General features: G+C 48.9%; 1 protein-coding gene across 2 annotated transcripts in view; it reads left to right on the forward strand.

The window, feature by feature from the left end:
• Positions 1-22911, forward strand: part of ADAMTS17 (ADAM metallopeptidase with thrombospondin type 1 motif 17) — a 157258-nt gene extending 134347 nt beyond the window's left edge. For both annotated transcript variants that reach the window (XM_077317337.1, XM_077317338.1), the window contains 4 exons: positions 441-645; positions 2745-2897; positions 15291-15468; positions 17186-22911. In XM_077317337.1, the coding sequence (XP_077173452.1) occupies positions 441-645; positions 2745-2897; positions 15291-15468; positions 17186-17337 (688 nt within the window). In that variant the 3' untranslated portion in view covers positions 17338-22911. The remainder of the gene's footprint in view (positions 1-440; positions 646-2744; positions 2898-15290; positions 15469-17185) is intronic.
• Positions 22912-23205: the final 294 nt, after the last annotated feature.

Here is a 23205-nt window from a genome sequence, read left to right on the forward strand (position 1 = left end):
CAGATGGTGTGTCAGCTGTCCGTTTGCTAGCCTGCCCTGGAAGCAACCAAGAGGTGGTCTAGTTGAGTGATGGCCACCAAAAAGGGGCCTCCAGTCACAGCCAACTCCTCAAGACAAGGAATGCACCAGTTGCTGGCCTGGACTTCCTTGGCAGATGGAGGATTAATCAGGCTGCCCTGCTTAGTTTCTGACACCATCCGGACTGAGGCCATAACACACTTTCTTAAAAACCAAACCGATCTGGATTATGTGCCGCGAGCCAACAGGAGGCGCCTCTGAGTTGTATATTTCTGTTCTCCAACAATTAGATGGGTCCAGGTGGATGGCGGAAGGTGACACATGTCCGCACATCCCTTCACACCAGCGATCTGCATCTGGCATAGGCGCACGTCCTGTGGGCTGTGTCAGGGAATTAACCTTGCTGCACCTTCTCTTAACAGGTGGGTGGCTGGCCAGTGGAGCCCTTGCTCTTCCACCTGCGCCAAAGGCATCCAGATCCGAGAAGTGACCTGTGTCTATCAGCTGCAGAACGGCACCTACGTGGGCACCAGAGACCTCTACTGCCTCGGCCCCAAACCCGCTCCTCTACAGAGCTGCGAAGGCCGCGACTGCCTTTCCATCTGGGAAGCGTCGGAATGGTCAAAGGTAGGAAATGCCCCCCAAATCCTTGGAGGTCTCCTGTCCAGCCCTGATTAGCTTCCAAGATCTGATGGGATTGGCCTAGCCAGGCCTGTCCAGGTCAGGGCGCCTTCTGAGACTTTCCCAGCCTCATGGTTACCCCGTTCCTCAGGCTTTTACACAACATGACGTTCTCCGCCCCCTCTCTCCTTTTGAGAAGGGGCACAGTCAGCCCCCCAGCCTTGAGAAGCCACTGTGGACATCTCCCCCACCGCCTGTCCACTGGAAGGACTCCCTCCCAGTAGCCTTGAGAATACTGCATGTGCTCCCTATAAAATGCTACTTTCCTGACAGGTAGGGGGAAGACTCATGCAATCCGATGCAGTCAATTCAATGGAAGCCTTCCCAGATTGTGATTGTGAGTGTGTGTGTGTGTGAGAGAGAGAGAGATTGCATGAAGAAGCTGCTTTGGAGTTGCTGCAAAGTATTTGGAGGCACGTCCATTTTCTCGCGGGCTCATAAACACTTGTCACTCATGTCCTTAACAAGGTCACCGGGTCATGACTGCCGGGACTGTATTTTCTCTTCCCTTTCGGTGTGATGACAGTTAGACAGGCAGGCTGAGATTTGCCCATTTGTTGTAACTCACCTCGAGCCCGGACTTGTTTCCATTCTGGGACCCCCACCCCCCCCTAAACCCACTGGCTTCTTTGGAGCACTTTCAAAAGTTTTCGGAGAGTATCTCATATCTCCAACTTATTTATTCAGCTTCCAGCCAGCTGCCTTTTTGGCGCTTGATGGATGGAGGGCCTGTAAGGCCCAAGGAGGGCCTGTCTTGGCCCGCTGGTAGAGGGCGGTTCCCCTGACCTGGATGGAGCCAGGTGGGCTTGATCGTGTCCAGTCTTGGAAGCTAAGCAGTCAGCCCTGCTTAGGAATGGGATGGGAGAGCACCAGGGAAGTCCGCAGCTGCTACACAGAGGCCGGCAAGGCCAAACCACCTGTGTTCATGGGTTCCAAAACCCATGGGGGTCACGGGACGTAAGCTGTGACTTGGTGGCACTTACTTATCACCTTGACCCAGATGCCCCCACCCTGCCCAGCCTAGCTAAGTAAGGTTGGCTCTATTATGACTTGGATAGGAGACCGTCCAGGAAATCCAGGGTGCTAGCCACCTCATTCGGACGTCAGTTGGAAATAACCTGTTGGACTTTTGCCTGGACTATCTTATTAGGTTTAACACTTGTATTTTTGCGCACAAACACAGTATTGCATAGTTATTACTGATGGCGATGCTTTGTACATTACTATTTTGCCCTTTTGGAGGCATTGTTTAGTTTAGCCACTGTTACCCAGCTCTTTTGTTTTGTTTTGTTTTTCCCTTGGTGTTTTCTATTTACCCCGTCCCCCAGTTTTTGTTTGTTTGTTATATGCCCCGCCCCAAAGTGGCATGTCAACGGACGTGACAGCACCAGCTTGTTGACAGGCAGGCTCAAGGATGATGGGTGGGGGAAGAGAGACAGGAGAGCAGAAAAGAAACAGGAGGAGTTTAAGCCAGGAGTAGGCATGCAGGCTCATTATCTCACAGAGCAGCTCTCTAAGAGCTCTCTCAGCCCCACCTACGTCACGGGGTGTGGGCAGAAGAAGGGAACAGTGTTTGTAAACCACTTGAGGACTCCTTTGGGGGGTGAAAAGCGGGGTATATATAACATGGATGAATCCAGTTCATATCCCACTCCAGTGGATTAGAGCTTAGCCTGAGATGGTGTCACCATTTTCTCATACATCTGAGGAGAAGCTTTCTATGGCAGGAAAGTAGAACCTTCTGAAATGGACCACCTGCTTTCTGCAAGCAGGTGGTCCCAGGTGGTCCTGCACCTCTTATTGAAACATCTGGCGCACGGGTTGGGCAAGAAGGGCCTCTGCCTCGGATGCCAGACAACACCTGGCCTAGCAGGTGGCATTATTCTGGAGCTGACGTCCTGACCCAGCGTAAGGCAGTCCCGCACGCTTCTGCCCCAATCTAAACGTGCTCCACAAACCTTAGATGCTGGTGGGGAGAGACGCTTCCGTTCCGTTTCCCTCTCTGCCGCAATCGGTGACCTCTCGTCTTGCCGGCTGCTTCCCAGTGCTCGTCGGACTGCGGACGTGGGATACAGAAGAGGACCGTCACGTGCACCAATCCACAAGGGAAGTGTGACGCAGCCACCCGGCCGAGGGAGGAGGAGCACTGCGAGGATCACACCGGCTGTTACGAGTGGAAGATGGGGGACTGGTCCAAGGTAGGTAGGGCGATACGCCGAACCCCCAACTAGGTGAGGCTTAGTCAGTAGGCATTTCAGCGGTTCTCTTGATGTATGTAACATCTCTGGACGTTGCTGGCACCTGTATTTATTTATTCATTTATCATTATTTATGACTTGGGTTTCTTAGCCGCCGCTCCCTTGGCCTCTTGACATCCTCAAGGATGTACACAGTAATCTGCAGAGAGGACCCAAATCTTTTGCTTTGTTGTGCTTATGTCACCTGGCCGGATGAAACTGCAACAAGAGGGAAAGAGGACAAATTTCATGAATAGGAACCCTACAGTTTTGTATCTGTTCTGTATATTAATGAGATGCTGAAGTTTCACAGAGATCTCTAGTTACCTCCCACGGACTCTCTCTCTCTGTCTCACACACACACACACACACACATACACACACATTAGGACTCTGGCTTAAGTCAGTAGGACTGACAGCCTGTTGACGAATTGCATCTTAAGTCCCTTAACTGTTTCTAGCTATCCCAGTTTGCAGAAGGACATGAGACTTCCCAGGAATATAATGTTCCAGATTGGTTTTATCATCTTCACACACTCCGTAATCTTTAAGTGGAGCAACTGCTTAAAGGAATTCATAGAATGTGATGATTTTTTGGGGGGAGAGTTTTTTGTTTGTTTGTTTGTTTGGGTCACTTTATGCCGAGTCCTTTTACTGATCTCAAAAAAGTGAGGCTTTGTATCAGGGGCAGATTGCTGACTCTGTGCAAACAACGCTGGAAGAATTTGCAAACATGTTCTTTTAAGTAGCCGATGCATGCAATGCTTAAGTCAGGGAGGTACCCGCTCTTTGTTTTCTGTCCTAGAAGAAGCCTGTATTTGGGTCACACCAAGAATTCCTTTCATCCACTGCTTGGGATAGGGAACCTTATAATGTGGAACATGGAAACGGAGGGACCAAGCCAATATAAACAGCCTCTGTGTATTAACAGGTGGAATAACATTTTTAGGACTCTCTCACTCGCTCTGTGTGTGTGTGTGTGTCTCTCTCTCTGCCCTTCAGAGGATCAACTGATCATGGACACTATTAATTCAAGTGGGCAGTTGCATCCTGCCCCCCTTGAGATCCCTAAAACACACACTCTCAATACCTTTATTGGCATAAAGATTAGCAGAGATAGTCAAAATACATCAGGATAGATTCAAATGGGTCTGAAGTAGCACAATAAAATCAGAGTCCAGTAGCGCCTTTAAGACCAACAAAGATTTATTCAAGGCGTGAGCTTTTGAGTGCAAGCACTCGAAAGCTCCCGCCATGAATAAATCTTTGTTGGTCTTAAAGGTGCTACTGGACTCTGATTTTCTTGTATCGAAATACATCAGTCCATTTGAATTTAAAAACTGAAGACAGAAATTCAGCCATAGTAAAAGTGACATTGGCATCCTTATCACTCAATAAAAATGGGCAGATCAGGTCTTTTGAATGATTTCTCCATTTGGGTATAAGAGGTATATCATGCCTACGCTGGACAATGAACAAGGGACAATCTGGTAAGATATGTTGCACGGTGTCAGGAGAATTTGATTCTCAAGGGCAGGGGTGGTCAAACTGCGGCCCTCCAGATGTCCATGGACTACAATTCCCAGGAGCCCCCTGCCAGCATTCGCTGGCAGGGGGCTCCTGGGAATTGTAGTCCATGGACATCTGGAGGGCCGCAGTTTGACTACCCCTGCTCAAGGGCATAGTCTATTTTCGAAAGGAATCTTGGCAAACCTCCCTTGTAATACTTTGGATGGAAAGGCGTTGAGCCGAGCAAGTGGAAACGCTCTGCGATAAAGAGGATTTGCCAAGTTATAGAAACAAGCGGGCATTATCCCATGCTTCGCTTGGAGACCAAGAGCCCGGGGAGAACCCTTGAGATCCCTTCAAATTTGGCTTGCCATCTCCTGGTTGGGAAAGACCTGGAGATTTTAGGGGTGAAGCCTGGGGAGGTTAGAATTTAGGGAGAGGAGGGACTTGAAAGTGGTATAAACACTATAAGATCCACTTTACAAACACTCAACCCAGCGGAATGGATTTCTGCTGTCCGTAGAGGCACTGCCATTCCAGTCCCCACCTGGAGGCTGATGTGTGAGGCCACTTCCAGCTCAGAACATTTCCTTTCTTTTACAGTTTCCAAAGCCAGAACAAGGTCCGGATGCAACATTTGCCTGCTCCGTTCAAAGAAACCTCCCAGCTAGTATTCTTAGAACCAGCGGTCATTTGGATACTGGAAAGTAACATACATTATAGAATCATAGAGTTGGAAGGGACCCCCAGGGTCATCTAGTCCAACCCCCTGCAGAATGCAGGAAATTGACAAGTGCCAGCCCGCTCTCAGTGACCCCATGCCCAGAGGATGCCCCCCAAAACCAGAATCTCTGTCTTATATATATATATATATATATTAAAAAAAATAGCAGGTGATCAACAACCACAGCTGTACAGCTGGTGTGCTGTAGCCACGCTGACTCTCTTTTCTCCCCCCCCCCCTTCATGAGGGGAGGGCATGGGAACATGGCACCGTGCCACGTTCTGTGACATCCCCCCCTTCTCCCCCCCCCCCGGAAATGAGCCTGAATTTCCATGTCAAGCCCCTGATTGGCAGCGCTTCTCGACGGGGCTCCCTGAAGGCCCCGTCCCTGCCTGGAATAAACCTGGAAGCGTCAGCAAGAACTTGGCAAATGATATAATCCAGCGTGCCGAATGCTCTCGCGGCTGCCAAGTCTTGCCGTCGATGATGAAGCGCCCTTGAAAACCTGCCTCCGAACACCTGCCCCCCCCCCCCCGCCACGAGGAGCTGCCAGCTGCCTTCCCCGTCCGTCCGTGTCTCCAGCAACGAAATCCTGGCAGCGGGTATTCTGCCTAGCGGGATGCGTTGGGCTTGGGGAGGAGGGGCGATCTCATTTCCTGTTTGGATAGCCCTGCTTTTGTGCCCTTCCCCCGAAATGTGTCTTCGAGGCAGGATTGGCAGCCATCCATCACGGCTGCAGGAACAAGAGCTGTGTTAATTTTGCAACCGAATTATTCCGGCTGGGGCCGTCGTGATCCCTATTCCATAAAAAAGGAGGAGGGTGGGGGGGACCAAAGAAAAACATGAGGCTGTTGCATTTCAAATTCTGTTTTTGGTTGGATTGCGGCGTACTCTGCCAGTCCAGTTTATCTGTTCCCATGAGCGCGCGTCAGCAGCCGGGCTGAGAAACAGGGTCGGCTGACAGGTAAAAGGTTGCCTCTGCCATGGACACAGCAGGTGGCTTCATGCAAGCCCTCCCTCATCAGGCTGATCCTCCCTGTTAGAGAGCCCGTCTGGTGCAGTGGTTAGGAGTGCGGACTTCTAATCTGACAGGCCGGGTTCGATTCTGTGCTCCCCCACATGCAGCCAGCTGGGTGACCTTGGGCTCGCCACGGCACTGATAAAACTGCTCTGACCAAGCAAGAATCTCAGGGCTCTCTCAGCCTCACCCACCTCACAGGGTGTCTGTTGTGGGGAGAGGAAAGGGAAGGCGACTCCCAGGGTCATCCTTGAGCCTCCTTCAGGTAGAGAAAAGCGGCATCTAAGAACCAACTCTTCTTCTTCTTCTGCCTGAGACCTCTGCCAGCCTGAGCGGACAATCCTGACTTGGATGGGCCAGAGGTCTGATTCAGTAGAAGGCAGCTCCATGGGCCCACCCAAGAGATAAGTGATTTTAAATAACTTGCTAGTCCAGGAGTCGCCATCACTGGACCTGCCAACATTCTGGTGCCTGCCGTATTTAGGTCCAGCGGGACCCCAGCGTGGTTCCTGATTGGCCGTTGGAGATTTGATAGCTGTGCAGATTTCTAAAAGCTTCACTCTGGCCACAGCCGCTGGGTCTTCTTCACTGTGTGGCTACAACTGAACTGTGGCAGCCAGTTTGTGGCTTGCTCCTGTTTCCGCGGCAGACCCCTTCTGGCAGCCACGCTAGATTTCCGAATCTGCAGGCTCAAAAAGGCTGGGGGACCCCTGAGCTGCAAGCCTCCCATTCAATTCCAATAACATTATGACTCCCTTGGAGAAAACCCAAGAGCTCTCTCTCTTTTCTCCTGCTGCAGCATCAAAAGGCTACAGGTGATTTTGCAGCTCTGAATCCTTCCACGTCATCTTTTTTGACATAGTGTCTGGGGTTTTGGACAAACTTTAAAGCTCCTTTTTTTCCCCCTGCAAAGTATTTGGGGAGGTTTTCAGTACTGGATGCATCGCCAGCCAGACGTTGAGAACACGTGATTGCTCAGCTTGTGCCAGAAGGATTGTGCAGATGGGATTCACCACACGCAGATGTTGCACGTACAGATGTCATAGAATCATAGAGTTGGAAGGGGCCATACAGGCCATCTAGTCCAACCCCCTGCTCTATGCAGGATCAGCCCTAAGCATCCTAAAGCAATGGTTAGGAGTCCCCTGCAGAAACATCTGGTGATGCAGCATTGCAGCCTGCATGCCTCCCTGCATGCCTCCCTGCAGCATATAATGTTTTATCCCCCGAGATTTGGAGGTCTCCTGGAATTACGGTTCATCTCCAGGCTGCAGAGGTCAGTTCCCCTGGAGGACATGGATGCTTTGGAGGGGGGACTCCGTAGCATTGTATCCACTGAGGCCCCCGTCCTTCCCAGGCTAAGGGTGCCAGATCTTGGTTGGGAAATACCTGCAGACCGGGAATGGGCATGGAGGAACCTTAATATGGAATACGTGGCTATGGAGTCCAGCCTCTAAAGCAGCCCCCTTCTCCAGGGGAATTGATCTCTGTCGCCTGGAGGTGAGCTATAAAACCGCAGGGTCCCCAGGTCTCATCTGGAGACTCGCATCTCTAGCTCTAACCCCAAATATCCAGGAGTTTTCAAATCTAGTTCTGGTAACCCCCCTCCCATCCCCTACAGGTGGCCAGAGCAGGGGGTAACCAGGCAATTCTACATCATCTGCGGATTTGTAAAAGCCACTCTTCTCCCTAAAATGTACGTTTTCAGACCTTTCTCACTTAAATCTCCAAAAGGGCGTTATTACTAATTCCAATAAAATCAGAGTCCAGTAGCACCTTTAAGACCAACAAAGATTTATTCAAGGTGGGAGCTTTCGAGTGCAAGCACTCGAAAGCTCACACCTTGAATAAATCTTTGTTGGTCTTAAAGGTGCTCCTGGACTCTGATTTTAATGTGCATTCCAAGTTGGTCAAAAGAGGAAAAGCTGTATCAGTACTCGCGCATGGCCTCAGAATCTCTCCTCTCTCCTCCTCTCTCTCCCCGTTTTGGCATCGCGATATTTCCAGGAAGTTCTTCGGCTTTTGATGTGTGTCGTCTTGAACTCTGTGCTCTTTGAACATGAAGTCATTTGCAATTAGGCACAGAAATCACACCCAGAATTCTGGCCCTGTCTTGTTCCCGGTGCCGTCCAAGCCTTGAAGTATAGCCCGAAGGCAATTCAGAAAGCTGGGTTATTCTGGGATGCTTGTTGCATCAGTCCAAAAAAAAAAAAGATTTCCTCCGTTTATTTTATTACTTTCTAACATTGAGTCAACCCCCTGAAAGCCGAAAGATTTAATTTTTTTTTTTATTCTTGCTTGGAATTAAACAAATCATTTACTGGACACCCTGACTTTGCATGAAAGATTATTTTTGTTTAGATCTACTCTCGCTGATACGCCCCCATTGTAGATTTGGTGAGGTCCCTCCCCTCTCTGCAAGCTGCTTTCTTTACATTCTCAAGCTGCGAAAAATGGTTTAAAATGTGCTACGGGCGACTTGGAACTTGGCACCGTGAGGCCAAACTCTTCTCGGTAATTCTTCGTTAATGATGCTAAAAGAGGCCGTTGACCTGAAGTTTATACAAAAGATTTTTTCTGCAGGCCAGTTAACTAAGAAAACAAGAACCTCTGAGAACACCCTGGCTGTGTTTCAGTTCAGAGAACGAAGCCCTATGTTTTAAGCAACACGGAGTTGAATACATCCATGGAAATTTCTTTGTGCGTGTGTAAAGTGATGCCGAGTTGCAGCCAGCATACGGTGACCCCGTAGGGGTTTCGAGGCCAGAAATGAGCAGAGGTAGTTTGCCGTTGGCTGCCTCTCTGCACCAACCTGGACTTCCTTGGTGGTCTTCCATCCACGTACTCACCACAGCCAAATCTGGTGAGCTTCTCAGGAGAGCAGGCTAATCTGGGCCATCTAGGTCAGCAACAAACGGAGGTGTCTGCCATTGCAAACAGAGGCTCTGCAAGTTTCAGGTGTGTGGGGAGGGGGGGAGCAGGCGTGAGGTGTGGCACCCCCTCTAGTTTGGGGGCAAAGCTCTACCATGGAGTTCTGCTCAAAAGCCAGACTGTCACCCCCAGCATCTGTGAGGCGCTGAGGTCATTTTCGAGGGACTGTCAGCACGTCGGGGAGTTCCTGGGCCACACCCACAGATCCCACCAAAATGCAAACCTTAAAAAAATATTTCTTTCCGAATGGCTTTTTGGGTGGGTTCGGGTGGGTGGTTGTGTTGGTCTGAAGCAGCGGGACAAAATTGGAGTCCAGGGGCACCTTTCAGACTGACAAGGTTTAATTCTGAGAAGGAGCATTTGTGGGCAAACTTACCTGCAGAAGTGTGCATGCGCATGAGAGTTTATATCCAGAACGAAACGTTGTTGGTCTTAAAGGAGCCGCTGGACTCCAGATTTTTTCTGCTTTTCTGTTGTCGTTCTTTTTTCACTTAGACAATGGGAAGCAGACTTTAGTGGAGCAGTGGTGACATGTGGGGGGAGGTTAATGCGCAAGGCCTACCCCTGTATGCATGGGCAGTCAGTACTCCCTACTATCCTTGGGAAAGCAGGGGACGAGCTTGAACTGAGGGAGGGGGCTCATCTTGTCTCCCTGCGGTGCAAAGGCCACTTGCACCTTGCAAAAAGAAGTTGGAGATTCTCTTTCGTTTGAAACCGGCAAGGCCTCAATTCCCAGCCAATGAGTTTAGGATTGAATGTGACCCAAGTCTGACATTCCCCCAATTCCCTCTGCTCCCTGTCACAACGCTGGATCCGCTGCCCCCCTCCTTTTGTACACGTTTCTGTATCCGTCCCCCTCTCCCAGAGAGCTGAAACTCTTTCTCTCTAAAATAAGCCAGATGTCCTTTTAGCTGCCAAACCAAGGCAGTTCAAGATACATGTGAAAGTCTGCCTTCCTGGCACTGAAAAACCCCGATTGCATAGCCCGGGCGCTGCTCTTGGTCTCCCAGGAGAAGCAATCAAGTTACACTCAAAGCCGGGCCAGGGGGGAAAGGCCAACTTGGTGATTCTTTCTGTGTTAAGACGGAGAGCTGGCAGGCAGGGTGGTGGTGGTGGTGGTGTGGGAGGGGGACTGTGATGTTTGCCCTGCCTGTTGGTTAATAGATGCACAGAGGTGGGTAGAACGTGGTGTCAGGACTAGGCTCTTTTACAACGACCCTGTAGGGCAGAGGTTCTCCACCTTCCCTTTAATACAGTTCCTCATGTTGTGGTGACCCCCAACCATAAAATTAGGCAAGGGTTCTTTCACGGAAATTAAACCAAAACTGACCAAAGGTGTGAAGATCCATTGTTCATGATTGAATATAAATTGGGTTTTTTCCGGGCTTTCTCAGTTCACTTCTACCTCTTGTCCCACCATGCCGATCTCGCTCTTTTCCGCTGCTCCAGACGGACGAATGCTCTATCTTGATCTACCCCACAAGGCTGTTGTGTGGATGGTGCCTCCCCCCCCCCCAGGCCAAGCTGCTTGCCCTGCCATGACCCCTGTGAAAGGGTCATTCGACCCCCCAAAGGGGGCCTGACCCCCGGGTTGAGAACCACTACTTTAGGGTTTTCCAGGCGAGAGGCAAACCAAGCTGTTTTGGCCTTTCCCACCTCTTCATAGCACCCTGGATCTGTTTGGTGCCTCTCGTCCAAATCCTAACCAGGGCCAACCCTGCTTAGCTTCCGAAATCTGACAAGATTAGATGAGCCTGGCATCAGATATTTAGCAGGGTAAGTGGAGCGCTGCAGGCCAACGTAGCCCCAGACACGTGTGTGTTTAACTTCTAAGAAAAAGTTTACCAAAAAATTAGGAAAAGGATTACAGGGAAAGGAAACGCCAATGGCCTAACTCTCTCAGATGCCTTGTTCTCTTCGACCCTAAGAAGGAAAGGAATAGATGTTTTCCTGCAGAGCATCCCCTCTTGTATACTTGCAGAATAACGCAAACTTTCTTGATTGTGCTAACCAGAAGACAGGGAGCAAGTAGTCAAGATTGGGAGTAGAACCTCCCTCTTTGGTGTGGGAAGGATCTGGACTGCACCTAGTTAGTTTTATGCTAAACCTGCTATTGTTAGCTTACAGAAACTTCAGCTTAGCCCTTGTGTGACTGAAGAGTTGATACTTGCAAAAGCCAACACCTGGGCTATTCAGGGCAGACCACCCAGGCAGGTAACATTTCCGTTCAAATGAGTGCCTGTCTGTCTGTCTGTCCAGCTTGGTATAGCAGTTAGGATTACGGACTTCTAATCTGGTGAACCAGTTTGATTCCTTGTTCCTCCTCCACATGCAGCCAGCTGGGTGACCTTGGGCTCGCCACGGCACTGATAAAACTGTTCTGACCGAGCAGCGATATCAGGGCTCTCTCAGCCTTACCCACCTCACAGGGTGTCTGTTGTAGGGAGAGGAAAGGGAAGGTGACCGTAAGCTGCTTTGAGTCTCCTTCGGGTAGAGAAAAGTGGCATATAAGAACCAACTCTTCTTCTTCTTCAGTAATCTCAGGGCTCTCCCAACCTCACCTCCCTTACAGGGTGTCTGTTGTGGGGAGAGGAAAGGGAAGGAGATTGTAAGCCACTTTGAAACTCCTTCGGGTAGAGAAAAGCGGCATATAAGAACCAACACTTCTTCAGTAATATCAGAGCCCTGTTTTTCACAATCACCTTCCTTTCCTCTCCCCACAACAAGACCCCATGTGAGGCAGGTGGGGCTGAGAGAGCTCTGGGAGAACAATGACTGGCCCGAGGTCAACCAGAAGACCTCATGTATTTCGGAGTGGCTTGCCGTTGCCTTCCCTTCCTTTCCTCACAACAGACACCTTGTGAAGTAGAGTGGGCTGAGAGAACTCAGAGAACTGCTCTGTGAGAACAGCCCTAAGAGAACCAGCTGGCTTCACGTGGAGGACCGGGGAATCACACTCAGCTCTCCAGATCAGAGACTGCCACTCTTATCCAGCCAGCTCTCTTTGTCTGGATTTGGGCACAATTGGGACCAGCAAACAGGGAGCCATATTCTGTGTACTTTACTGGAGCAAGAGGGCAGCGTGAACGTGTCTTGATGTTTGTCAAGCGGTTTTAGGAGTGGAAATTGCTACAGGACAAGGGCGTTGAGCTTTGCTAAGCACTGAGTTGTGCATTAGGAAGACCACCCACATGGAGTTATCTGGATTTCGCCGCAGATGTGAGGATATGGTTCAGTTTAACATCGGACTTCTAAGCTGCAGATTAAGGAACGGTGTACAGCATGTGGAGAGATCAAAAACAGCAGCAGTAAGGTGCATGCTGGGACTAGGCTGGAAACAAAACAGGGGGGAAACCAACAATGTACAAGAGAGAAGGGGATGTTCAAAGCAACAGGCAAGTAGGAGCACGTAACGGAGGGCTGGAGACAGGCCAACATTTCTATGAGTGAGAAGGGAGGACCACTCAGAAAGCTGTGTTGGGGTTCATAAGACCTGCATAGTCAAAAGTCAGGGGAGACATAGCCTGCAAAGAAGAGAGTGCCTGACTAAGATGGGACAAAAAATCTACCAATGATCCTCACCCCTTATGTGGAACACATCCACATAAGGAGGGGTGAGAGACACAGATTCCCCCCTTGCCTCTCCCCCTTATCTCTCCTTCAGCCACACACACAAAAATGCACACACAGACACAGATTCTTCCCCCCACTCCCTCCTTGCCTCTCTCCCTTATCTTTTCTTCCTGGACCCTCCCCCTCCCTCCCTCTCGCTCACACACACAAACTTCCCTCTTCTCAGGCAAGTACCTCACTTCTAAAGGTGGGATGGACCTGGGAAGATGACTGGGAAGTTGGACCTGGGACTGGGAAGATGGACTGGGAAGATGGACTGGGAAGATGGACCTGGGAAGATGCTTTAGGATGCTTAGGGCTGATCCTACGTTGAGCAGGGGGTTGGGCTAGATGGCCTGTATGGCCCCTTCCAACTCTATGATTCTATGATTCTACACCCCAAGGCCTAGCTCTGAGCCTCACAGCTCTACTGCCATCTACTGCCCAAGGTGGGACAATGGACGTCACATCCGTTATCATTTCCGTTTTAGGGAGCATGGCAGTAGATGTGTTCCACATTAACAAAAAACTGTCCCTTTCTTTGGGGCAGGGAAATAATGAGGAGAGGGGAGGTGGGTCCATAAATGTAAAACAGCTGTAAAAATGGAGTCATACTGCTCACAAATCCCAGTGGAGATTGCCATCTCTTTGACTGGGCTGCACGGCATCCACTAGGGCTGGGGCATTCTTACTCAGCAGAATGCCTACAGGACAAATGAGCGGCAAACCACTTGGGCAGTTCATGTACAGTGCCCAAAAATCTGTGTTGACTTGGGAGAGACTTTTTGGGTCTTCAGTTGTGTTTGACATTGCTGTGGTTTTAATGTCTTTCTGCCTGACTCTAAGCCATCCTGAATGTCAAAAGGTAAGGTGTAATATTTCAGGTGCATTTTCCCTGACACTTCTCACAGTAGCGGATCCTGGAATTACTCCATTAGGTTGTTGTGTCTGAAGAGATACCTGGACATTGTGATTTGCACTGAACAGATCTGTTATCCAAGCAACAAACAAACAAAAAAATCCCAAATTACCAAGCTGATCAGACCTCCCGTCTGTGATTCCCTGTGCAGTTCCTGTCCAGTTACACTCTCCGGAGGGACTGTGACTCTGTAGAAGAGCCTTTGTATACAAAAGGTCCCAGGTTCCAATCCCTAGCATCTCCAGTTAAAAGACCAGGCGCTAAGTGAGGTTACTCTGCCGGAGACCCTGAAAAGCTGCTGCCAGGTTGAGTGCCCAAAAGTGCCCCGAGAGCCAGTTTGGTGTAGTGGTTAGGAGTGTGGACTTCTAATCTGGCATGCCAGGTTCGATTCTGCGCTCCCCCACATGCAGCCAGCTGGGTGATAAAACTGTTTTGACTGGGCAGTGATATCAGGGCTCTCTCAGCCTCACCCACCCCACAGGGTGTCTGTTGTGGGGAGAGGAATGGGAAGGTGACTGTAAGCCGGTTTGAGCCTCCTTCGGGTAGGGAAAAGCATATAAGAACCAACTCTTCTTCTTCTTCTTCAAAACTGACCTTGATGGACCTGTGGTCTAATTCAGGGATGGCCAAACTATGACTCTCCAGATGTCTATGGACTACAGTTACCATGGTACCTGTAATCCATGGACATCTGGAGAGTCACAATTTGGCCACCCCTGGTTGAATTCAGTATAAGGCCGCTTCAAACATTCTGTGAGCTTCTACAGTGGCTTGTGCCCCTGAATTTGAGAACACCACCTTCTCCTCCACAGACATGGGTCCTAGGCACCACAAATTACCCTGACGATGAGAAACGCCTAGCTGTGCCCAATCATCCATCTTTTTTCTTTAAAAACTGACCAAAATAGTAGGCTTGGCCAGGAATTATCCCATTCCCCTGGGATTTTTTGGAGAGGAAAGGAAGAATCGGCACAGTTGTAGAATCTTCCCAAGAGCATCTCTGATGTCATTAAAATTTTAAAAACCCTTTCTGTTTTGTGTGTGTGGCATGAGCTAAACCAGCACTCTGGCCAACGTCTCACAAATCCATCATTCCTTCATTTGGAAATACAAGGCTCCTTGATTGACTCCAGCTGGGGAACGTGCAGTCAGAATTCTGCAGCTGCTTTGTGGAAAGTGGAAAACGCCTGAGAGATGGGAAGGGGAACCACAGTCAGAGGGGTTGCCATTATGTGTCTCAAGTTCTGGGGTGGGATGAGACCAATATTTTTGAGTTTCACTTTGACAGATTCATGCCGAGATACGTGCATCCCATGATTTTAAAAAATGGACAGAAAAGTCTTTCCTCAGAACTTCTGCAACAAGCTAGGCCGGTAGGTCCCATTTTGGTCTCTGAGGCAGCAGCGTTGACCTAGTTAGAACCCAAAATGAGCACCAGACCGAATCCATGTGAGCTACGTTCTCCTACCAAGAGAAGAAACAGCTTTCCCCACACAACAGGATTGTGTCTGTGGCAAAATGGCAGCCCATATGGCTCCTTACCTCTGAGTCACTGAGGTTTAAGGGAACCACTTATGTGATGTCACCTTCACACACGTCCTTGTCCCAGACCACTGATGGAAAACCTCTTCTCTCCCGCAGTGCTCCTCAACTTGTGGGAAAGGCCTTCAGTCGCGGGTGGTGCAGTGCATGCACAAAGTCACAGGTCGCCATGGCAACGAATGTCCGGCGCTCTCCAAGCCTGCGGCCTACCGACAGTGTCACCAAGAGGCCTGCAACGAGAAGATAAATGTCAATACCATTACCTCTCCAAGGCTTGGTAAGCGTGGATTTGCTGGACTTTGATCCTTTTCACACGCATTCATGTATGCACACGCCCTGAAGAAATTAATGCAACCACTAATGGCTCCAATTGTGTGCCTTAAATCACTTCCTTTTCTGTGAGGGGGGAGACACTTAATGTTCCCCATTTTGCTTTCACTGCTCCTACAAATGCTGTGAGCTCCACACAGGGCTTTCTGCACTTCCTCCTCTCTCCTGCCACTTTCCCTTACTGAAAGTGACCAAGGGTCACTCTAGGAATTGCTGCAAACTCTATGATGAAACCATAGAGTACTACCATGGGGTTTCCAGCCATTCCTAGAGCTACCCTTTGGCTCACTTCCTGTATGTACACCAGGCTGCATTTTATTTAAAATCTCCTGCCATGGTGGGGGAGGGCTACCAGGGCCCAGGGGCAGGGAATCACCAGGTGTACTCAGGGGCTTGGCAGACAGGTAGGAAATGGCACCAGATGTGTATTGGGAGGTATGGAAGTCCACATTATCCCACCCACATGTCTTGAAAACCTGCTCTGAATACCATCTTCTTAGAAAGATCATACCAGAGCCGGTTTTGGAAGTCATGCACTGAGAAGGGGGGCGAGTGGTAGTGTAGAAGCCCAGTGGGAAAACCCTGCACTGTGGGGCAGAGATGCAGAGCAAGATCAGCGGACGCAGCCGTAGACCCAATTTAACCGCGATGTCAGTGGGTCGGTTCCAGTGCGCTTATTGTGTGATCAGCGGCCATCCCAACTGAGCAGATAAAAACATACAAGTAAATACGAACAGAGAACAGCCAGCAGTGAAGCGATATAGGCAAAAACATGTCAAAATTCAGTAGGACAAATTAGCACCTTCTTTGTGTTCTGGTGGAGGAGTCCCAACCATTAAGCGCAGCTTGAGCCCGGATTTTGTCAGCTGCCAGGGCAAAGTATGCTGTTCTACAAGAAACATGAGAAGCAGCACTGAAAAAAGGAGGGATAGAATTTTCATCCCCTGGCCGGAGCAGGGACAGGACGGGACGACCAAATCTGATCTTTGGGGAGTAAGGCTCCATAAACACAACCACAGGCAGAAGCTGGTGTTGGTGTTTAGGGGCCATCTAGAATGACCGAAGGCAAAGGAGAGGTGGTTTGGGTCAAATAAGGTGTTCTACTGTGGTCCCTCTTGAACAACAAGGAGAAAAGCCTGAGCAGAAAAAAGTATTTCCATCCAGCGCTGCATCGATCTTAAAGATCCAGTCTCGTCTATCGAGACCAGCTAGGGGACATGTTGCTGAGTAAGACATTGTCCTCTGGGACTTGGAATGCTCCCTGCCTCCTAGTCAAACTCCCCGTGCAATATCTGCTCGCAGGCTAGCTCTTAGTTGACGATAGAGCAAGATGGGTAAGCAGGTTAGTCTGTCCGTAGCCGTGGAAAAAAACAAGGTTCCAGGAGCAACGTAAAGGCTAGCAAAATTTGTTGCAGGGCATGATCTTTCATGAGCCACTCCCCACTTTAATGAAGCGAGCCATGACTCACGAACGCACATCTCCGGCCACCGATTTTGTTTGCCTTTAAGGTGCTCCGGGACTTTTAGTAGCCAAGGATCCCATTGGAACGAGGGGTGCCGGATGGTCTGGGAGGAGACCATCCCTGGAAGCCCGTTCCCTGACCTCTCTCATAATATGCTCTCTTTCCTTCTTCTTTTTTAAAACATTCGCGCTTTCTAAAAAGCCGCTCTGACCTATAAGTGTGCAGGGGATCAGTGGACGGTTTACTGCCGGGTGATTCGGGAGAAGAACCTTTGTCAGGACATGAGGTGGTACCAGCGCTGCTGCCAGACCTGCAGAGACTTCTATGCCAACAAGATGCAGCAGAAGAGTTAATGAAGCCGGGCTTTGCTCCTCGGGAGGACGTTGGCGCTCACATTGCAGTTCTTCACAAAGAAACACACCGTTAACTTATGGAACTCACGGCCACTAGCTTGTGGCATTTTTTAAAAAACCAACAAAATGGGTTATCAGGGGGATAGGCCGATCTGTGACTTTTTAGCAGAGATAGACGCATGATTCTGCCGAGTTTGGAGGCACTACGGTTCTAAATATCAGAGGTCGGCGACCGGTGGCCGTCCCTGGTCACACCTGGTTGGCCACAGAACCAGAATGCGTGGTTAGATGGAACCGGGCCTGATCCAGCAAAGCAATTCCTGGGTGGTTTATAAGCTGCAAGTTCTGGGGTCTGTAGCGCTTCACCGGGTTGCTTGAACCTGGTGGCTCCCTGCGTTTTGCCTTTATAAGACTTGAAACCGCATCCCTGTGGGGATGTGCCAAATCAATCCACCTTTGGAGGACAAAAAGAAAAACCCCATCATCTTGAAGCCAATCATACAGAATCATATAATGTTCAGACATGGCTACATTTTTCCCCCCGGTAATATATAGATTATTTGCAGCCACTGGATGGCTTACTACAATTTCTTTCTCTTTTTTTTTTAAGGAAAAGATTTTTTTAAGCAATTAAAAAGATTTTTTTTAAGCAATTAAAATTGACTAAAAGTTCCACGTGCTTTTGGCCTAGAATTCAGTGTAGATAGAGATGTTACTTAATCCTTCGTCCTCGGCTTCGAGAATCCTTTTCTCAGCCCTAGCGGTGTGTGGGGAGCTGACGGCTTGAAAGAGTCATTAATGAAATGCTTAATTTAAGGGGGGGGGCAGGGGCTTTGCTAGAAAAGCCGATGCAAGCCAACGTCGATGGAGTGCCGTGTCTGAAATCTTTGCCGAGAAACCTGGACAGCTGCAGCTTGCATCCCACAGAGAATAATTTGTAAAGAAGAAGATAACAAAGGAAACCATAACCGAGAACTGACTTTCTCTTTCCTCCCTGGCAAAAGATGGTCTTTTTGCATTGCTGTATTTTAATTTTTTTTTAACATTGCCTGTTCAGCCCTGACCTGGATGGCCCACACTGGCCTGATCTCATCAGACCTCCAAAACCCCTGATTTGAGACCACCAAGGAAGTCCAGGGTCGCTCCACACAGACTGGTAAATGGAAGATCTCCTGCCTTGGAAACGTCCCCAAGGGTCGCCATAAATCAGCCACGATGGCCTTCCGCCAACAACTTTATCCAAATTTGCAAAACAGACTCCTCAATTTAATGAGCCCGGGAGCCATATCTGAATTTGAAAGCAGCATTGATTAGAATTTGGGCTGCATTTGCAATGACAGCTGGAGTAAACTCAGGTTTGACACACACCCAAGCTGGTGGACTCCCTGCTTTACTTCCAAGCTCTGAGGAGATTGGGCTAGGCGGAGCTGTCAGGCCGCTAATAATAATTGCGCGCTGGGTCATTCAAGGCAAGAGATGCAGCGGTAGCCCGCTTCTCTCAAAGCAGCCCCCATCTTCCTTAGTTGTTTCCTATCCAAGTACGAACCGTGGCTTGCCTTCGCAAAAGGCAACCAAAAAGCAAACACGTACATCCCTGTGCAATGAGCCATACGATAAGCTGGAGGTGTTTGGAAAAGAGCCATATTAATCCCTGACGACAGAAGCAGGGTCTTACTGACTGTCCCGTGGCGGGGACACACTAATGGTGCTCAAGAACCGAGGGGCGAGATGTTAGCCTTTCACGGCAATGGGAACGTCTGCAATTAATCTAACCAGAGCAAGGAAAGAGTTTGTTTCACTCTTGGCGTTCCACTGGTGCTAATCCTCCCTGTGCAATCAGACTGATTTTTAAGAAGGATAGACTGTGGTCCCCGCTGTAACATACCAAGTGTTCTGTCTGCAGCAGAGACCCGGCTGCCTTATTCAAAGATCTGGGGTGTTCCCAGAGGTGTTCTTAGATAACTCATGTTGTTGCTAGGGGTGTGCATTTGGATCTACCAAGGGGGGGAAATCCCAAGAAAATCCTGGTATATTTGGGAATGACAGGCAGATTGTGCTGGGCCCATAACCCATTTGTTAGCAGAGTAAATAGAACCTCTCAGCTGTTTGTCGCATTTCTCCTGCAATCCCTTTAAAGTCTAAAGAGATTACAGATGACAGCCCAAAGGGGGAAGCAGATTTGGGGCTGGTTTCTTGTACAGCCCGGCTTAAACTGGAATCAGTTCTTCTGGGTCCTGGGGCCAGTTTCTCCTTCACCATGGCTTAAACTGGGCTGCGGGTGAATTCACCCCAGCCGGGATCTGCATGTGGCAGGGAGAGACCGATATTAGGATCCAGGATTCTTTTTTTAATGCTAAAATTTCGAGGGATCCAATAGAACAGGAGTGGCCAAACGGTGGCTTCTGGGAATATAGCTCAGCCACCTTACTTTCTCTGGGCCATGTCTGATCTCTGGGCCATGTTGTACCCTCTCGGTCTGTCTGTCTCTCGTACCAACTGAGATCCCCCTCTGAGTTTTTACCACGGCCCCTATTTCTCCTTCTCAGAAGTAATTGCAGGGGGACACAGAGACACGGCCTGCGTTCCTGTCCCACAAATGAATTCTGCTGTCCCCCTTGAGATACTGTAGTGCAGGGGTAGTCAACCTGTGGTCCTCCAGATGTCCATGGACTACAGTTACCAAGAGCCCCTGCCAGTGTTTGCTGGCAGGGGCTCATGAGAATTGTAGTCCATGGACATCTGGAGGTCCACAGGTTGACTACCCCTGTGGATCCAACCAAAGGACAGTGGCAAAAACCCCTCTCTGTGCAGATGGACCCTTGCCCCCTGGGCCCTGTGGACAGCTGCCCCGAGGAAGCAGAATCCGGTGTCTGTCCTTGATTTGGGGCCGGTGCTATCTCCAGATCCCTGTGGAACTCCGAAAGAGACAGGGTGTAGAATGGACAGGGCTAGAAATGGGCACCTGCACTGAACACAGGCTCAGGGTCAAGCTACAAGACCTGTCTCACATCTCCTGTAAGCACACAGGAGTTGCAGGGGGGGCATGGCACGGAGAGAAGAGCTGCTGCCCTGCACGTGTAGTTCCAAAGTCATACAAATAACTCCCCACTGGGGCTGTTTTGGGCTTAGGGAACCAGCAGAGGGACAACCTGGCTTCTTTTTTTTTAAGAATTGTGAAGCCTTCAGAGTTATGTGCCTTTATTTCCACCTCTGCACCCAGGAGCCTCCCCAGTAAAACTCGAAGCAAATAGTACAAGATCAGGTTCGGCTTTGGATGCATTTTGATGTCTTCTTCAGGCTATTCTATAAGGACAGAGAACATTCAGGAAACTTTGGGCAAAAGCCTCCAATTTATAAAATTTTATGTTAAAAATTAAAATACTACATTAAAAAAATAAAATATTACATTTTTTATAACAGCTACCTCCTAATGGTAGCTGAATCAAATTTAAAATTATGAATATGCCTGGATGGATACCTGAATCCTGAACATCCTTTCATTAAAACAACAAGAAGATATAATTTATTATCAAATAGGAATCTCTTTTGCCACAAACTGCAAAGTGGGGGAATGGGGGGGGGGAACTGTAGAAAAATTGCTAAGAGAACAAACTTTTAGAAGAAGAGTTTATTATTGGAGTATAAATAAATTGGATTTCAGGGATACCAGTTTCTGGATGATCCCAGTTCTACATATTGCCTGATGGCCATTAAAAATGTCCCTCTTCCCATGAGGGAAACCGGTTTTTATCTGGTAGAGATAGTTTTGTAGAACTCTTGTCAAAATACACTGGCTTCCTTCCCAGCCAACTTACAGATACAATTCTACTGCTTTGATCAACTACTTGAACAGTGTGTTGTATGTGGAATTGGGGGTCCTTTTGGTTTCATTGGATGCTAAAACCTTGTACACGAATATTCTGCAGCTGGAGGAGTTTGACCCTTAGACAGATATAGATTTTAACAAGGGGCAAGAAGAGACTTTTTTTTTGGGGGGGGGGGGGAGTTTGCTGCTGGCAGAGAGTGTTCTCATTCAATAAAATTAGATGGCCAGGTGAAGATCAATTTTGCATGCCAGAATAGGCCAATTTGTACATGGGTGAATTTGAAAAGGAATTTATTCATTCTCTGGGCAATTCTGAAGCAGGGAAGAGATGACTTTGGGTTAGATTTCGAGACCGGTCAAATATCTTTCATTCATTACGGTTTAAAAAGAAAGACGGGGGATTAACCGACCACAGACCTGCATCCACACACCCCTGACAGACACATATTTTTGGAAAGGTATCGGATTCACCGTCAGAAAAACAAGTTGGTGTGTAACTAAGGTGTTTGGGGGCATGTCATTGGGGTGAGGTTTGGGGCAATTTTAGAGTTAATGATTCAACACCTACAGGCCTTCAAAAGGTACGACTCTGCTCAGGATAGCGTTGTAGAGCTCCGAATTTTTATTAAAATCGATCGAGTTGGGATTCAGAAGGGTGACTACCCCTGGTCTAAGGCACATGGTGTCTTTCAGGAGCCATTCCACAGTCAAAAGCAAAGCCCTCTGTTTTCCCTCTGCCGGTCCCTTTCCGCAAACCCCAAACCTTTCTCTCACCATGCCTTTTGCATCCACTGACAATCCACTCCTACAACACAGGGGGTGTCAAACCGTCTGCGTTCAGGGAACACCGTGCATATCAGAGTCAGCTGCGGGGGGGGGGGGGGTTGGACAGCGGCTGCACCCCTACAACTGCTCTTCAAGTGGGTCGCCTGTGCACACAGCCCGTGGCCTTGGCATCTCACCTTGTAGGCCAGGTGCTCTGTTCGTTGTGGGGAAAGGATGGGTCGTCAGCAGTCATGCTGGGCCTCTCTGTGGTTCTCCAACAATAAAGTGCAACTTTGGACTTTACCCTACCAGCTCAAGCCCTGGGTAATTCGAGAAGCGCAAAATGTCTTCCTGGGAAATCCAGAAAGGCTGTCGGTGGCCTTCTCCTGGGGAGGGGGGGGGGGACAGCTGATACTCAGCCATGCCACTTGCTCCCCAGATCCGAGTTTGGAAACGACACTGTTTCAACAACTGGTGCTAATTGCATATGGGTTTGTTCTCTGGGAGATGGGCAGGTGGCAACAGCGGCGTTACGGTTATGTAAACCCCCACGCTGTGTACTGTTTTTAAAAGTACTGTACAATTGTAATTGCACAATGTTTTGTATGCAGGGTGTTCTCCCGGTCATTTGGTGCTATTTCCCCCCTATCCCCATTTCATAGGTGGTAAAACTAAAAAAATATCCAACTGCATTTGGATATCTGTGTCTTATTCTAATACGGGGCAAAACTGCCGTGTGTGTTTTCAGTCCAGATTGAGACGTGTACATATTTCCCCCCCAACTCCTTCATAGTTAATTTACATATGAATTGTAGTTGTTGTTTTTTTTCCTTTTGGTGCTGGCTAAAATATGTCAAAGCTATCCAGTCAAAGCATAATGGAACCGGTTGTAAATTAAAAAGATCATTCCGTTTTGGAAATTTTAAAGGTTCGATATGTTTATTAATAATAATAATAATAATAAATGTATTTTTCCATAATGATTTTAACAAGAGTGGCCTTTAGCTCTGCTGGGGGCTTGAGCTTCTTGCAGGGAAAGTACCGCATTGTGTCAGGGTTGCCAACGTCCAGTTCAGTCCTGGAGAACTCTTGGGGCCATTCTGCACAGATTCTTTGTAGCAGGAGTGTGGCAAATTGTAATTGCTACAAAAATGTGGTTATGCACAACGTTGTAGACAATCTGCCACACTCCTGAAACTGATCCGCAAAAAGCGCTTCATTGTAGCGCTTTCAGGGAAATCCCAAAAAGTGGATTCACCCTCCGGAAAGCGCTACAC

The sequence above is a fragment of the Paroedura picta genome, chromosome 18 (genome assembly GCF_049243985.1).
Source record: "Paroedura picta isolate Pp20150507F chromosome 18, Ppicta_v3.0, whole genome shotgun sequence".
NCBI classification, from domain to species: Eukaryota; Metazoa; Chordata; class Lepidosauria; order Squamata; family Gekkonidae; genus Paroedura; species Paroedura picta.